The 18455-nt window shown below is 40.7% G+C and overlaps 1 protein-coding gene and 1 pseudogene across 1 annotated transcript; one reads left to right on the forward strand and one right to left on the reverse strand.

Annotated features, from left to right (window-relative positions):
* Positions 1-2809: 2809 nt before the first annotated feature.
* LOC103634341 (uncharacterized) lies at positions 2810-3627 on the reverse strand. Its single transcript, XM_008655890.1, has 3 exons — positions 3622-3627; positions 3112-3248; positions 2810-3017 (listed from the first exon to the last, which is right to left on the reverse strand). The coding sequence occupies exons 1-3, from the start codon at positions 3625-3627 to the stop codon at positions 2810-2812; spliced, it is 351 nt and encodes a 116-aa protein (XP_008654112.1).
* A 189-nt stretch (positions 3628-3816) lies between these two features.
* Positions 3817-4375, forward strand: LOC103634342 (uncharacterized; annotated as a pseudogene).
* Positions 4376-18455: the final 14080 nt, after the last annotated feature.

Below are 18455 nucleotides of genomic sequence, written 5' to 3' on the forward strand. Positions count from 1 at the left end.
TTAAGCTGGTCGCCCAAGACCAAAATTCATGGCTTCTTTTTTCCTTCTTGGCCGAAACTGAAACAATCAACACTCATCTGATCTCACAAAATTATACAGCTCAAAATTGTCTGTTCCCCAATTCCTTGACACCTAAACTATAGAGAATACACGAGCGTTTTGCTTTCTTCCCAGAGACAAGCGTTTTGCTTTCTGATCGAGACCACGTACATAGTCTAATGGTTTAGTGCTAGCACCTTAAAAGGCTTCCTGACATTTGGGCTAAGCAACTACAGCCTTGTTTAGATTTCCTTTTATAGTGAAAAAAACATTGAAATGCCATAAGATGAAGTAGTAGTGATTACACATATCCAAATCCAAGGCCCTCCTTACAGATGAACCCGGAAAAATGTATGCATCCTTGTTAATCCCCACAATTTTATTCTAAGGATTTAATTTTCACATGTGATCCTTTGAAAACATCTCAGGAAAATATTACCAAAATCTTACTTCCAGAAAGTAATAACATCAGAAACACCCAACTTCAGTCATTAGACGATACACCTCAATGGCACAATACTTAACAGAGATTTGACATTAACCCTCATTTAGTTGTAACATAAAGTACTGTTATAGACAGGGAAGTTAATATTGAAACAAATAGGTGCTGATCTATGTGAGTTACTTCACTGCATATCAACAAGATAACTCATGGATACAAAACTGAATGTCGCTTCCTGTTTCTAAGTCGCAGAGGGTTAAATCAGAAAAAACAAGGCTATATTTAACAGACAAGTCTGTACTAACTATTAAGGCTTCATTGTAGACCGCCCCCGCCCCCAGCCCCACCCGCCCGACCTCCGGGTTCCTAGCCGCCAAACCAGCCCACCTGCTCCTTATAGGTTCACCTCATCCAAATAGCTACTTGATTAGCTGCAAAATTTTGCAAAAGTCGACACCAAAAATCTCTCTCCAAACATTTAAGAAAAACATATAATTGAAATTTTGTCTTTCAATATTTGGCCAGCAAATATTCTTATTACTCTTGCGTGTTAGGTAAAAAAAGTGACCAGCATATTTCAAACCATGACACCACATACGTTTTAGTAACTTGGACAGCAGCTCCTTACAGGTTCACCTCATCCATACATACTTGCCAATTAGTGTTAGTTGCCCTGTGAGCTGATAACAGAACAACAATCGAAACCCCACATCTTGGTAACTTTTTGGTAATTGACTCAGCAATCAAATTGCAAGCCCATGTTATGGTACTCACAAAATGTATCAGGTCGTGCTATGTAGTTTGAACAGCTCTAAATACTTTACTGTTAATTCGTTATATAAGTTTAGAAACTGACGGAGGTGTAAGGAATAATAGCTGGTGAGTTACGAAGTTGCTGATTCTAACTTCTAAAAGCTGCCCTACAAGGATATAGTCATAACCACAATAGTCTTCATCACCAACTTTGTATTAACTAGAGTCGGTCTGCACAATGGTAATAAATTCTGGCTTCAGATATTAGGCTACCTGAGCGGTGTGCCCTTTTTTGGCCCTTAAACTTGCTACACCACTAAAACTCATATTGTTGACAAACAATAGTCCCTGGTTGTCATCCCCACGAGCTCCAATTATTCCAGTTGGTATTCCAAAACCAACTGAGAGCCCACAGATTGTGTTGGCAACACTTCCACCAGCTTTTGTAGTTATTGGAGAGAGATCATTGTGGGAAGGAAGGCAAGTGGGTATTATGATTCAACTCGACAATGGACACCTGTAAACAGAACCATCAGCAAAAAAATCTGAACATAACACAATGACACAGTTTTGCTTTCCAATGTCAATGATGCTACTATGCCAGGTTAGTTGCATTGAGTAGTGGATATGGTACATAATAACATGTCATTTTACTTTTAGATCCACATGTCAATTGTCAATTTTTTACAATAAGTTGGGTCCTCAATTAATTTTAGTTCAAAAATAAATCGACATAGAGCTCAATCCTAATTCAATCCTTAAATTTTACGGTATAAAATCTAGATCTCATTACCATATTAGTTTTACTAAACCAAGAGTTATGCAGAAAAGAACTCAGTTTAATGTTTTTTATGGCTAATAAAATTTGTGCTTAGCAGATTATGTGCAATACTGCAAAGTGCAAATACCTCTATTTAGTGTGCACGCTCTGCAGTTGTGTTATTATGATTTTTCCCCTGCATTTGTTCCCCTTTTATTCTGACATTTTGTTCTAGCGAGGTGCACTCCTTGAAGTCTTTGAATCCAAAGTTGTCCATGTCAATGGGAAATCTTTAGACAAGGCTGCCAAGATTACCTTGAATGGAGGAGATGAAATTATCTTCCGTTCACCAGTGAGGCATGCTTATGTATCCTTTTCTGTTGTCTATTTCTTTATCTATTAAATACTCCCTATGTTTTTGTTTTTTAAATGTATGACACCTGGACAGGTTAAATAGTTAACAAAGGAAATAATTGCCTGTCTTAAACATCATATTTTAAAACAAAGGGAGCATCTTACTTTTATGATTAAGGCTAACCGGCTAAACACAAATGAACCTTGATTTTTATTGGACTTGTTTGTAATAAATATAATATAATGATGGTCAAAGAAGTAACATTTGTCATTGGAAGTTTTTATTTCCTTAATGTAATGGTAGATATTTGAGCAACTTCATCAGGAGAAATCAAGCACTCCAGCATGATCTATGACAACAACTCAAAGATGGTCATGATTTGTAAGCAAGGGTAAACCCTTCGCTCCAGCCATGTTCTAACTCCATAGCTCTGGACCAAGTTACTACTGAACGAATGCAATCAAATATCCATTGCTTGAGAGCTCGATGATGCACCCTTCTTCCTCCTCCTTTTCTTGTTCTTGGAGTCCTTCCCCTCCTTCACGGCATCGCCCTTTGCAGCTGCAGGTGGCTGTGTTGCTAGCAGGTGCTGATGGATCGCAGCAAATGGGTCAAGCTGGAACTGCATCTTTCCCAGCACAGCCTTGAGATGAGCAGCCTCCCGTAACCTGGACAAGAAAATTGGGTTTACAGTCCAAAACTACAGTTGAAAAACATGACGACCTGAATGAAGCAAGGGAGAAGGTGTGAAGAGAGGATTACACTAATGTCTGTCTTGACTTGCAGTTCAGCTTTGCTTCAGGTTTCTGCTTTGGTGCACCTGGTTCTGGGAGGGACTCGGACAGTGCTGAGAGGTCATATGCTTTCAGTTTCTTCTGACACCGACTCCGTGTATTTGTCTGCTGAACAAAAAAATTGAAATTGTAGAACACTAGCATCATAATAAAAAGTGAAAGGAAATGTAACTTATACAAATATGTTGATAAATGATAAGTGTGTGTTTATATATGAGTAAGGTGTCGCCTCAGCTTATATCTTTCCGCTTAAAAGGTAAAAAAGTGGTTATCGCCTTAATAGCTATAGTACAAATGCAAAAATCCCTACTAACTATTAAGAGAGGAGTGTAGACTGCCCCCGTCTCCCTACCCCGCCCGTCCGCGAACTTCAGGATTGTCGTGCCTCCGCCTCCTAGGATTATCGCGCCGCGCCTTCGCCATTTTCGTCGTCACGCCCTCGACACCACCTCCCAAGTATCCTTGTGCCCGCCCCTACCGCCATCGTGTGCCCTTGCCCCCGCATGTGTCTGCCGCCGTGCCCCGCCCCAGTCCTAGAGGCGAGCGCGAGAAAATCCCCATTCCCTAATCCCCATGCCACAGCCTCCCCTCCCTCCCCGTCTCCTCCAAATTCAATCGTCTCCTAGCGCCAATCTGCCCCGTCTCCAAATCCTAGGCAGGCAGCCAACCAGCCATGGAGTGCGAGCTGGAGGAGCTGCAGTTCCTGGGCGTCGTCGACATCTACCTCTTCTCCGCGGAGATCCTCCGAGGCCCGCACCGCCCGCTCTTCGCGCGCATCGCTGCCCCTCTCCGCGCTCTTCCTCCTGCACGTCGCCATCTCCCACGCACTCTTCACCCACATCGACTCCGACGACACGGCCCTGGACGCATCCTCCCCGGGCACCGACACGCAGCGCCGCCTGCTGTCTCGCCTCGCCTCCGACTGGCTCGCCCTGCTCCTCTTCAAGTCCGCCTACCTCCTCGCGCTCCTCCTGCTCTCGCTCCTCTCCGTCGTCGCCTCCGTCTACTCCGCCAAGCGCGACGCGCTCACCTTCCCGCGCGTGCTCTCTGTCGTGCCCCGTGTCTGGCGGAGGCTCGCCGCCACGTTCCTCGCCGCCTTCGCGCTCCTCTTCACCTACCACGCCTTCGTCGTGCTCGTCTTCGTCGGCCTCCTCGTCGCCGTGGACAATGGCTCCGGCCTCGCGGGCCTGCTCGCCTTCCTCGTCGCCGTCAAGCGCGGAACAGTGTGCTGATGGGGCACAAGGGTAATACATGCTCAGGTCTTAACATATTTGGCTTTCGAGCAAACTTTTTCCAGACTTCCAAGGAAATATAAGATCCGATTAGATGTGTCGATGCTCATCTCAGCATACTCCCGTTGCAACGCACGGGCACACACCTAGTAGACTCTTAATAGTTGTAGAGATTATAGATTTGAATTGGATCCCACTCAACACCGCTCCCGACGTCTCTCGTGCCACACGCCCATGCGCCAGTGCGCCGCCACGCAGTATTTTGTTTAGGTTAATTAATTGTATTAGCATTAGAAAACGAGAGCTTATTGTGACGGCGCCGCGGACGACGTACGGTACGGGCAACGGTACGGGCAGCGCACGGATGCACGCGTATGTGCTGGAAGCGCAGCGCGGATCGGAGGCAGAGGCGTATTTATATTTTTCGCCTACCTGGGCTATGTTTGTCAACGGTGGCGTATTTATATTTTCGCCGGCGAGTGCACGTGTCCATGCACGAACTACTGAGCATTCGCATCATTGGACTCGCGGCGCTTGCTTCCCTTCTGCGAACTCGTTCGTGTCTCCAAACCAACGCAGCAGCGCTACCTGCTACTGCTAGTGCGTCGACTTTTGGATCCAGACCGACCTACTGCTAAGCAACGCAAGCACGTATCGCGTGCCCAGCTGTCGTAGCCTGACCGGATGATTTGGTTAGATGGGTTCTATAAAGTTTAAATTGGTGGATTATACAATAATATAGATATAGATTTATGGTCGTCTCTATATAAAAGTTCTCCATGTTCATGACATGGAATATTTACGTATTTATTTTATGGTGCGCCACCTTGATTTTACTGCTAGCTTCGCCTCTGGTCATCAATTGGCGCGTGATTGCATTGCCATCCTATGTGCTAGTTGCTCGTCGACGAGGCCACCCGCCCCCGTAGCCGTAGTCCGTAGTCCGTATATATATGCGCGCAGCAGGGGCGGCCGGGCAGTGTGCAGTGGGCTCGCGGACGCGAGTGCCGTGCCAAAAATGGAAACTGCGGCGACCGCGAAAATAAAAAGGATATACGCGTCCCATCTGACCGACTGACCTAACTACTGTACCTACCAACTGTACCACAAGTCATGAGCAGCGTGTCATGCATGTGAGTGAACCGACCAGTACTTGCATTCGTGTCGTTTTCGAATATTCATTCGTGTGGTCGCCTTGCACTACTTGCATTGCATATCCATCGATCCTTTTGCTGAAGATGGATGCCGAGTGCGTGGCTGAGGTCGACGTCGTTGCGTCCATCCGATCGTTGCGTCCATCTGATCGATCACCGCCACGTGCGCCTCCCGGTAGGAAGGGGAAACTGCTGGAGGGATCCTTTTTCCCCACCGGTCCGCCCACAACCCCACATATACACACGCCTGTTTAAAGTAGCTCCTTGTGCTGACCTGGCTAGCTAGGTGGAGTGGAGGAGCACCACGACGATGCTTCATCATCACGTGACATGCCTCGCCAGTCATATCTGCTCCCGTGCAAAGGCAGTTTTTTTTTATTTATGTGTGTGCCGCGCCATCAGGTAGCTTGTACATTGTTCACTCTCGACGATTGATCACCGACTTGGTGAGCGTACAATTTTGTTTGACTCATCTTCAAGCTGGTCTCGTAGAGCTTGTTCATCGTTCTCTTCTTCGAACTCACTACTACTTGTTCTGTTGGCCCTTACATTTGAGGTGCACTTTTACCCTATCACGGTCAATAGATGTAAGTGCAATCAATCTCTAATTACGAGTTTTGATGATAATTAGATGTAAGTGCAATCAAACTTCCTAAAAAGATTAGGGCTTTTAAGTCAGAGATTTGAGCTCATAAGCCTGCTCTTCCTGCTCAAGATCATTGCTCCCCATATAAGTCGATGGTTAAATTTCTTACCCTTGGAAATAAAGAAGGCTGAGAAGAGAAGGAACAACAAGGACAGAAGAACAAGAAAAGAAAAGGTTCACAAAGAAGGATGGCAAAAAAGATAAATGACGATGATGAGACAAGTAGCAGTGAAGATGTTGATGATTATAAATCATATCAAACTTCCAAGAATAGCAAGAAAGTCACCATTCACAAGAACAAGAAGGCATACATGAGTTTATCCTTTAGTTATAATAATTCTACGACTGATATTTATTCTAGATCTCCAATAAATGTTTGAGTTGGAAAGTTACCTTAATTTGAAAAGATTAACTTTGCCAAATGGAAACATACGGTGAAGACATGTGTTGTAAGATTACATCCGAACTATAGATAATAATAAGGAATGGAGCGAAAGATCCAAGCAATTTGACTCTTATTGGGTACCGCCACATCCATCTCAACACTCAAGCTATTAGTGCCTTGTTGAATGCATTAAGTGGATATGAGTACAACAAGGTCATTGGATTAGAGGTGGCCAAGGAAATTTGGGCACTGCATATTAGGGAGTTGACAAGGTACATCATTAGAAGGTTGATCTATTAATGACCAAACCAAATAGATCTGTGAGTATGGATAATGAGAGATCATATGAGATATTTTAGGGCATGTTCGGTTACACCAATCCAGAAGGGGATTTAAACCCCTCTAATCCCCATCTGGATTGGTGTAATTAAATGATAATTTATAAAAAATAGATGACTTTGTTGGAAAGGAATAAATGATCATAAAATTGTCAAAAATATTAGAAGTTTATAGATATACTAGGTGAATGCCCGTGCGTTGCTACGGAGTAAATATCTTTCTCTTGCAGTTGTAGCATCGCAAAACAATCTCTATCTCTCTTTGCCTCTTGCTGTGACTGCTATTGCTACAATAGCAATAGCCGACAAAACAAAGTGGCCAACAACAAGAGAGAAAACGACAACTCTCCACAACTGTTAAGTACGTATTAGCCTGAAAGTTTTACAAAGAATCAATGTTGAGCTTATCCAAGGACTGAATGCCATCAAGCATGGGCCAATTTTACATCATATTCGTTCTGTACTGTATAACAAAGAAACGAGACAATCAAAACTATAAGATGGTCTATGGAATGTATTTTGCAATGAGCTTGTCAACATGAAGAACTAAATTATAAATGTATGGGGCATTGCAGCTCGAGGTTGAAGCATCCAGATATCAAAGTGGTGTATCAGGATAAGGAGGTTTGGGTCCTGCTGGCCACTTCAACTTTCTGTTGACAATGTCAAGTTGCAGACTTCCTCCAGATTCATCAAAAGCATACTGAAATGGTGAAACATTGTACCTAGAAATAATAATGTGATGTCAGCCTAGGTATGTGCCTGTGTGTTGCCACAAGAGTTAAAATTTAATATAAACATAGATATAGAACGATAAATATCACTATGATATGCAAAATCCGTGTGACAAATATCACCATAACAAGAAAGTTCTGAGAGCCAAAGAAATTCGAAATTGTGAAGCATGAATAAGATCTCAACCCAATAATGAATAAGATCTGGAAAGCTGGAAAACAGAATGGCAGGCACCTTGTCTAAGTACAGTTCAGTAGCCAAAGTTGAAATCATCATGGTCTGCATCTTGTCCTCTTTGGTGAGGTTATTGAGCCTTCTCAATAAGAAAGTTCTGAGAGCATCCTGTAAAGTAGACATGATCGATAAATAAATTTTATATACCATTGTGCTATTATTTGATAAAAAATATTAAGCATAGATAACAGCAACATGATTACAATATTTGTACACAACCATGACATGTTCACAGTAATATAAAATAGCAATGACGGAAAGCTCCAAACATCGTCATGATAAAACAAAATTCAAATAAATAGCAAGGACCGAACCTACTAACTGAAAGTACAACCTTAACTTCTATGGGTTTCTGAACTAAAAAAAACATAGACATAATAATTAAAATGAAAATTCTGAAGCATGAGCATGGGATTCAAACGATGAAAATTAAACCCGCGGGGCTGTTGCTATGGGTTTCCACTTACAATGATTTCAAAAAGCTCTCCGCCGGTAACATATTCCAGAACGATGAAAATTCTTGCTTTACTTCCCATCACCTGATGTAGAAAGCAAAATTTCATCCAAATAGTATTAGAGCATAGGCATGAGCAGAATATACATCATGAAGTGTGTGTAGTTTTTTGGATCTTACCTCAAACAGTCGAACAACATTAGGGTGCCTTACTAATTTCATGATACAAATTTCACGCTTAATCTGCATTGAATTTAGGATGATATCAGCACGAGATGTCAAGTACGCAGCACCAATCTGTTTAAAAGACGCATACAACAAAACACACTCCCGAGGAGTAAATTAAACGATACATGTATGCTTACATCATGGTTATGATTTAGAAGTAAAACAGAGGAATAGTGAAGCCAACTACAGTGTAACTGAGGAAAAGGTCGTCTAACAGAGCACTGATTAAAACATATACAGAAGTGTGCAAACTGAAGCCAACTGGAAACAGTCATCCACACTGAAGTGTTCAATTTGCACAAAGTTAAGACTGCAACTGGAAACAGCACAAGGCACCAGGAGAACGAACATACTGAGTTGGTAGTATGACTTGAAACAGATGCAAAGCAAGGATGTCTCATTATTTCTCCTACAACTAAAAAATTAATTGGGCATAAGCTTTACTGTTTCTAGGACAATGTAATTGGGCATAAGCTTTACCGGGTGGTGGTGGTGTTGTAGGGATGCCCGCCACGACGGCGATCGTAGCCCGCCTCCGCGTGCCGCTGCCAAAAGCCACCCACCACTCGAGCAGGCGCCACCCTGACTGCCGTCACCGCTGAAGAGACAAGCAAAATTGGTGTTGTGCATAATGACTATTTTAAAGATTGTAAACTGAATCTTGTAAACCGAAGATAGACATATTATGAACTAATAGATAAACATAGCTCATGCATAGTCATTCTATTTTTTATAACTTAATTACAGTAAAGGGAGAACTTAATTTATATTTGCAGATCTGGGAATGAGAACTGAATTTGCATTTGCAGATCGATAAAAGATTGCAGTAAAGGGTGTTTTATTAGTCCAAAACACTAATATGTACGAGGAGAATGCAAGGTATTTTAACTGTATTCATTGGAGGCAAGAATTTGTAATCATTTTGAGAGGATTTCTGTAGCATTATAAATAAATAAAAGAACACAATATGCATAGAACAGTCATGTATTTTTGAATTTTAAAAGATCACAATATGCAGAGAACAGATCAAGTATTTTTGAATTTTAAAAGATCACAGCATGAATACAATCATGATAGAATTTGTAATCATGATCTGGGAATGAGAACTGAATTTGCATTTGCAGATCGATAAAAGATTGCAGTAAAGGAAGCTTTATTAGTCCAAAACACTAATATGTACGAGGAGAATGCAAGGTATTTTAACTGTATTCATTGGAGGCAAGAATTTGTAATCATTTTGAGAGGATTTCTGTAGCATTATAAATAAATAAAAGAACACAATATGCATAGAACAATCATGTATTTTTGAATTTTAAAAGATCACAATATGCAGAGAACAGATCAAGTATTTTTGAATTTTAAAAGATCACAGCAAGAAATTAGATGTAGTTAACATTATAGAATTTGACTGTATTGTTCAGTTTCTTGTGCCTGTGCTATGGGTGGTAGAGCGTGGCTTCCTGTGTCTGCGTGGCATCATGTGTTTGTGTTGAGCTGTATGTGCTTGACTGTATTATTCAGTTTGTAGGGGCCAAAAAGGCTCCCTCCCTAGATTGGACCGCCTCCCAGAAACTGCTCGGCAGCTCTGTGAAAGGGAAATAGGCTCAAACCTTTTCCTAAATAATTTTGGTGGTTGAATTGCCCAACACAAATAATTGGACTAACTAGTTTGCTCTAGATTATATGCTCTACAGGTGCCAAAGGTTCATCTACAACTATACTAAATCGACTGTCCGGAATACCGTAGATTATTCCGGACAGGAGAAGCTTTTTGGAAAATCAGGCCAAGCGCGGACCGTCCGGGTCTTTGCGGCAGACCGTCCGCGACACCTAAATAAACCTCGGACAGAACCAATGCAAGAACATGTGTCTCTACTGCGGACCGTCCGATGGAAGAGCAAGCACCGTCCGAGACCACGCGCGGACCGTCCGGGCCCTTGCGGCGGACCGTCCGCGTCACCGCTTTGACTTCGACCAGGAACTATAAATCAGGGACAGTCCGAGTAAACCACGGACCGTCCAGCTACAACGCGCGGACCGTCCGGCTATAATTTGCGGACAGTCCGCAGGTGAAGACCTGGTTCAGCCCGAAGGTGACAAGTTGAGCAAAAGGAATTATATAGCTGGCGCGGACCGTCCGGACTAAGGGCGGACCGTCCGCGTGGTGTCACCGAGGCAGATAGCCGTTGATCTAACCGTTGATCTGTCAGAAGTATCCGTTGAAGATGTCAGAATCGACCGTTGGAGGGTCGCGGACCGTCCGGGCCCTAGCCGCGGACCGTCCGCCAGTGCAATTTCTGGCAGATGCGCCCCAACGGCTATATGGGTGGTTGAGGGCTATAAATACCACCCCAACCGGCCACTTCAAGGTGAGGGAGCCCAAGCAACATTCCAAGTCACATAGTTGACATACTCAAGCCCTCCCAACCACCTATATTCATTGATCCATCCTATACACAAGATTTAGTCCACTACAACCAACACAAGTGCCACAAAAGAGAGAGCAAGCAATTGAGAGCTACTCAATTGAGTTTAGCCCTAGCGCCTTGTGAGATTCATTGAGAGATAGTGTGTGCTACATCTTTGTGTTCATTTGCGCGTGGAGTTTTTGACTCCCATTCGAACTTCCTCCAAAGTGTTGGAGGCTTGTAAAAGCTAGCAAGAGACACCAAAGATTGTGGTGGTCCTTGTGGGATCGAGAGTGATCTTTGAGAAGAAGAAGAGCTCGCCGATCCTTGTGTGATCGGGAGAGAGGGAAAGGGTTGAAAAAGACCCGTCCTTAAGTGGACTCCTCAACGGGGACTAGGCCTTCGAGGGCCGAACCTCGGTAAAACAAATCACCCGTGTTCATTGTGCTTTTGCTCGTGATTTGTTTGCTTTCCCTTACTCTAAGTTCTCTTGCACTATTCTTTACTCATATCATTTGGTGTTGCTTCAAGTTAAACTCTCATTTAAGTGAAGCAACGCTCCGCAAGAAAGAACTTGAGTTAGTGCTCTTTTCATCTAAGCTTTCTTGCTTTATTATCATAGACTTATTAGTTGTATTGATTTATCACTTCCGCATTATTTGAAAGCTATACTCTTTACTAGCAAGAACTTAGTTTTTATACTCCGATAATTGTTCATCTTGTTCTAACCACTAATCAAGGGATCTAGTTGGGGGATAAAGTTTTAATTTTCAGGTTCCGCCTATTCACCCCCCCCCTCTAGGCGACTTTCAATTGGTATCAAAGGTAGGCACTTCATCTTGAGTCTAACAACTCGAAGTGATGGCTCGTAGAAGATCCCAAAAGAACAAGAAGACTCCTCCAACGAACGCAACTCAAAAGGAGGTAACTCTTGAGATATTACTTGATGATTGTTCTAATTATGATTCATGGTCTACTAGTGTGATAAATGCCTTTAGAACCATACATCCTCAATTAGAACAAATTATTGACAAGAGTATTTTTCCCTCTAGTTTTAATGGAAAAATTAATTCCGAGGAGGATCAAAGATGTTATCGCTTAAACTACCTAGCTTTTGACATCTTAAACAATTCTCTTAGCAAAGAAGATTATCGTGCCTTCATATCAAACTATGACGAATCCATTCCCGATGCGCATGATATTTGGACTAGAATTAAAATCAAGTTTGATGAGTCCAAACATAATAATTCATTTGATGCCTCTACTTCCTTTAGTTTTTGTGATACTAACCCTTGCAAGGAAGAAGGAGAAAATGAACGATGGAGACCAAACGATGAATCCACCTCTCCAAAAGGTTTGTCTTCCCATTTTGATTCCCACATGTGTTGTGTGGCTAATGAAAATGATAGCGGAAGCACCAATGAGGATGAGGAGGAAGAAAGAAGCTTTGTGCATCTCTACGCTCGCCTAAGCCAAGAAGATAAGGCGGTCATGCGCAAACTTCTAGAAAGAGCGAGAGAACAAAGCGAAGCTCGTCAAAGGCTAGAAGATATTCTCTCCATAAAGATGCAACACCTTGACGAGTTGACTAAAGAACATGAGGAGCTAAAGTGCTCTCATGTTGATTTGGTCCAAAGGTATGAAACTATTTCAATTGAGCAAGATAACGCTTTACATTGTATCGCTCAATTAGTAAATAGGAATACCTTGCTTAAGGACCAAATAGAAAAGCTAAAAATTGAAAATCTAGCTTTTCAAAATAAATATGATATGCTTCTATGTTCTCATGAAAATCTTATAGATGATCATATCATATTAAACATTGCTCATGAGGTTGTGATAGAAAATTTAAAATCCCAACAACCTCACTCATGCACATGTATTCAAATTGATACTATATTACCATGTGCTAATGCTTGTTGTTCGTCGACAAGCAAATCTTCTTTTGAGCTAGAATCTGCAGGAACAAATGATGATTCATATCAAAAACTCAAAGAAGAAAATGAGAGGCTAAAGAAGAGCTTGACACAACTTAAAGGGAAATGCATTACCCAACCTTCTCAAGATAACCGTGATCACATGGTGAAGAAGCTTGAGACGGAAACAACCGTGGCATGCACTACATCCCTTGAAGAAAATGTCAAGGATTTGAGGATTGCCAAAAGGAATAAACAAAAGAAAAAATTCAACACCTCCTCCAAAAGCCTCAACCACGCCTCCACAAAAGGTAACATCCAAGGTAATGATCAAGCCACACTTCACATTAAGAGGTGTAGTGAATGCTTTAAAGAGGGGCACTTGATTAGGTCATGTCCCTACATTAAAAATGGCTTGATTATTAACAAGGATGATAGACTTTGTTTTAAATGCTCCAAGAAGGGACACTTGCTTAGATCTTGTCCCCATTTAAAACAAAAAGGCATAGGGTTAGAAAAGAAGGTTTTTACTAACCATGTAGCAGGCAACAAACAAGGAAAGAAGAAATCTTCAAAATTTGGAAAACGCCTATGCTACACATGCCGAAAGAAGGGACATCAATGCAAAGATTGTCCCATTGGTAAAAATCTCACTCCTAACTTGTCATTTGATTCATATATAACTAGGCAACCCAAGATTGCAACTTGTGCTAGAGAGGTAACAAGTTTACCAAGCGCTAGCACAAAGGACACTTGGGTTCCTAGATCTTTGTTTACTAACTTTAACGGACCCATCAAGCGATGGGTACCAAAATGTGCTTGACAAGATTTGTAGGAGAAGGAGATGGTATGAACCTTTGGGGTGCTTGAGAGAGTTAATTCAATTCTTATCAACTCAAGCTATCAATCTTCAAATGATCTACATATTCAAGATTGACCCAAGGTTACTTCAGTTTATTGTATTCAAAACTCATATCATCTCGGCAAGATATTAATGTTGTAGGAAATAAAGAATCATCATGTGCGGAATATCAAAGCCTACAACATGGAGGAAAGTCAAGGGATGGTAACATTTATATTCTTAAGTGCAATTATCTTAATTTGTCATATATCTTGTGTAGTCACATAGAAATAGAAAGCACTTAAGGATGTTTTAAAAAATTATGTCATCATTCTTTGAAGAGAATTCCTCTCATATGGTAGATTGTGTATTCATCAAATTCTATATTATGACAATCTACATGTTTTTTAAATTGTTGGAAATACTTCATGGCATGTTTTACTTTAATTATCCTATTATTGCCATAATCTAGATATAAATAAAGATTCCATGTTCTTAAAAGAATAAGGTGTCATGTAAGGAATTCAAATCCTTAAGGACACTTATAAAAGGGAATCTTTCTTTATGTCTAAAATAGTGAGACTAATGTTTTTTTTTTTTCCAAGTAACCTAAGTAGTCTCACTTCTAAAGAATGTGTTTCTCTTTGGAGATGTGCTATCTAACATGATAAGAAAAATCAATCCAATGGTATATGACGTATTACCTATTGCTTAAATTGGATATGATTCTTCTATTTTTATCACTCTCCATGTTATGAACTAGATTTGTTCCTATAATCTTAAATTAACTATGCTTGTTTTTGCTAGTTAAAATTTGAGCATAATATCATCATGGAATAACCTAGTTCATATCATACAGCTTCCATGGTTTAGTAATTCACTTTTTATTCCTTATCAAAATGTTTACAAAGAGGGAAACTAGTGCTTGTGTTGCTATTAACATTTCTCTTGAGCCTACTTATGAAAATCTACAAGAGAGAAAGTGCAAGATTAAAGCCACAAGCCTCAAAAGGGTACTCTTCACCCAAAAGGAAGAAAAGTCAAAGCAAAGGTATGAGAACTCATCTCTTAAATTTAGTTCCCATCAATGATTGTTCACTCTAATTATATCTTTGTGAAGAAATAGATTCTTTGTTAAACTTAAATTGGCTAAGATATGCATTCAATCTCATTCTCATTAATGCACTTATCCATTAGAATCTATTTCATACCTTTGCTATAAATGTTCTCATATTGACTTGTTTTTAAAGTAACGATTAATAAACTCAATATGAAGAAGTAAATTCCTATGATTGATCAAATGGTTAAATAGTGCATATTCCTCTTTTCCTATGATATGCACTAATGCTAAGGATTTTACTTCATGTCTGTGTGACTTATGGATGATGAATTGTTCATATTTATTTTCTAAAAAGAAATCATCATTCATCATGTACTCCCTTACGCTATTGACATCTCTCTTGAGTATTTTCAATAAGTTTGGAAGGAAAAAGAGACAACTACAAAGGGAGGACACTCAGATGAAAAAGGAAGAACATCAAGAACAACAACACCTACTTGGACAATAAGGTCTTCACAACAATCAATGGTGTGGTTGTAAGCATTCTAGATCTTTTTCATTGTGAGAATACAAGGCTTAAGTTGTTTATTGCAAATTTTATAAGCCTTGATCAAGATGTATAATGGGTCTCCCTTTATGTCTTTAAAAGTGAATGCATCGAAATCAATTCTTTCAATTCCTTGATGCATATCTTTAGGGGGAGTCCATTCCTATATTTTGATTATGTTGAGACTATTGTTTTCATATAGTCTCTTACATGAGAATAATGTTTCTCATAAAGTATGCTACTTCACATCAATCCAACTTGTTAAAATAATATCGCTTTTATCAATGATTGTTGCTTTCATTGCTAAAGTAGCTTGCTTATTGGATTCTCCTATTTTTGAGCTTAGTTAAAAATCTAATGCCTATGTTATTCTTTTGATCGCATCTGTTGTTTGATCATTGAATAACTTCAATTATCACTTATGCTACTTAGTGCCTCATGCAATTTCAATTTGATTTCAATTTGTAATTTCAATCGACATCTATCTTGATATGCACTAAGTTAAAAGGATAATTCATGATACATTTATGCAACTTATGATCCATTTGATATATGCTAACAAGAACTTGAAAAGATTACTAGTTGTAGAACTCTCTCTTGTGCAAAATATTTCCATATATTGTCATTAAGAATTGGTCTTAAGCATCTAAGACTAAGGACAAGCACAATGAAGAGAGCGTCCCTATGTAAAGGTACATAAAGGTAAAACTATCTCCTTTCATTTAAACTTGTACCTAAATCTTCCTTTTCTATACATTCTTTGCATATCTTGTATAAAAGGAAGAGAAAGCATGTTCATGTATTATCCCTGCTTCATATCTAGTTTAACTTCTCAAAAATTCATTCATGCTTTAATGCATCCTTGTTGAAACTAGATGAAGTGATTTAACTGTCAAAGAGCTTAAAGCTTAACCTTGTAACGAGGATAAGCTGCCTTTATTCCAAAGGTGGATGGTCCTTAAGCCTCTTTGAAATCCTTAAGGGAAAATGCTTGAAATGTTTACAACATGTTTTCATAAGTGCATCAACTGACCTGAGCATCACACTTATAATATTACACAATGCACTTCACATTCCGTATAATATAGATATGTTCTCATTAACCTAATTATGTGCAATTGGCATTTAAGGCCAAAATATATGTTCCTCTCCATGCACATATTTAGGGGGAGCAATCTATATTGTATAGAATTGTTTAATCTTAATTGACATATCCTTTTTAATCATGTCTCTTTCCTTTGGTACATTTGCATATTTCTTATCTTCATTGTGTGCCAAGGCTAAGACTAATATGTTTTCATGAGCATCTCATGTATTAAGTCTTAGATTGAAAGGGAAATAGAGTATTCGGCAAAGACATCGCTTCCACTCAACTCCATTGGTATCATCCACTCTTTGCCGGTATCCCGCCGTCTCTCCGTATTTGGTATAATCTTCACTCATGTTTTATTTGCCATAGGAGAGAAAGTAGTTATTCGAGGGCTTATATTTCACTCAAAGTATCCGTTTTTGGTGATTCATGCCAAAGGGGGAGAAAGTTTTAGGCCCAAAGCAAAATGACCGCACCACCACCTCCTAATTTCAAATTGGTAAAACTAATGATTTTCAATTGGTAAATTTCAAATTGGTATCTTATTACGTTCAAAAGGGGGAGAAAGTAGTATTTTCAAAATTGATATCTTAAAACCCTCTTGAACACTAAGAGGAGGATTTCATTAAGGGGGAGTTTTGTTTAGTCAAAGGAAAAGCATTTGAAACAGGGGGAGAAAATTTCAAATCTTGAAAATGCTTCTCAAAATCTTATTTATTTATCCTTTGACTATTTTGCAAAACATTTTGAAAAGAATTTCCAAAAGAGTTTGCAAAAACAAAACAATTGGTGCAAGCATGGTCTAAAACATTAAATGTAAATTGGTCTAATTTCAAAGTAACCTTTGCACTTACCTTATGCAAACTAGTTCAATTCTGCACTTATTTATTTGCTTTGGTTTGTGTTGGCATCAATCACCAAAAAGGGGGAGATTGAAAGGGAAATAGGCTCAAACCTTTTCCTAAATAATTTTGGTGGTTGAATTGCCCAACACAAATAATTGGACTAACTAGTTTGCTCTAGATTATATGCTCTACAGGTGCCAAAGGTTCATCTACAACTATACTAAATCGACTGTCCGGAATACCGTAGATTATTCCGGACAGGAGAAGCTTTTTGGAAAATCAGGCCAAGCGCGGACCGTCCGGGTCTTTGCGGCAGACCGTCCGCGACACCTAAATAAACCTCGGACAGAACCAATGCAAGAACATGTGTCTCTACTGCGGACCGTCCGATGGAAGAGCAAGCACCGTCCGAGACCACGCGCGGACCGTCCGGGCCCTTGCGGCGGACCGTCCGCGTCACCGCTTTGACTTCGACCAGGAACTATAAATCAGGGACAGTCCGAGTAAACCACGGACCGTCCAGCTACAACGCGCGGACCGTCCGGCTATAATTTGCGGACAGTCCGCAGGTGAAGACCTGGTTCAGCCCGAAGGTGACAAGTTGAGCAAAAGGAATTATATAGCTGGCGCGGACCGTCCGGACTAAGGGCGGACCGTCCGCGTGGTGTCACCGAGGCAGATAGCCGTTGATCTAACCGTTGATCTGTCAGAAGTATCCGTTGAAGATGTCAGAATCGACCGTTGGAGGGTCGCGGACCGTCCGGGCCCTAGCCGCGGACCGTCCGCCAGTGCAATTTCTGGCAGATGCGCCCCAACGGCTATATGGGTGGTTGAGGGCTATAAATACCACCCCAACCGGCCACTTCAAGGTGAGGGAGCCCAAGCAACATTCCAAGTCACATAGTTGACATACTCAAGCCCTCCCAACCACCTATATTCATTGATCCATCCTATACACAAGATTTAGTCCACTACAACCAACACAAGTGCCACAAAAGAGAGAGCAAGCAATTGAGAGCTACTCAATTGAGTTTAGCCCTAGCGCCTTGTGAGATTCATTGAGAGATAGTGTGTGCTACATCTTTGTGTTCATTTGCGCGTGGAGTTTTTGACTCCCATTCGAACTTCCTCCAAAGTGTTGGAGGCTTGTAAAAGCTAGCAAGAGACACCAAAGATTGTGGTGGTCCTTGTGGGATCGA

This window comes from Zea mays, chromosome 7, assembly GCF_902167145.1.
Source record: "Zea mays cultivar B73 chromosome 7, Zm-B73-REFERENCE-NAM-5.0, whole genome shotgun sequence".
NCBI lineage: Eukaryota > Viridiplantae > Streptophyta > Magnoliopsida > Poales > Poaceae > Zea > Zea mays.

What these genes read in the sequence shown, in the direction of transcription:
- LOC103634341 (XM_008655890.1), bottom strand. An exon ending in AAGTCAAGACAGACATTAGT is followed by an intron (nt 3,018 to 3,111) that starts GTAATCCTCTCT and finishes TTTCTTGTCCAG; the next exon opens with GTTACGGGAGGCTGCTCATC.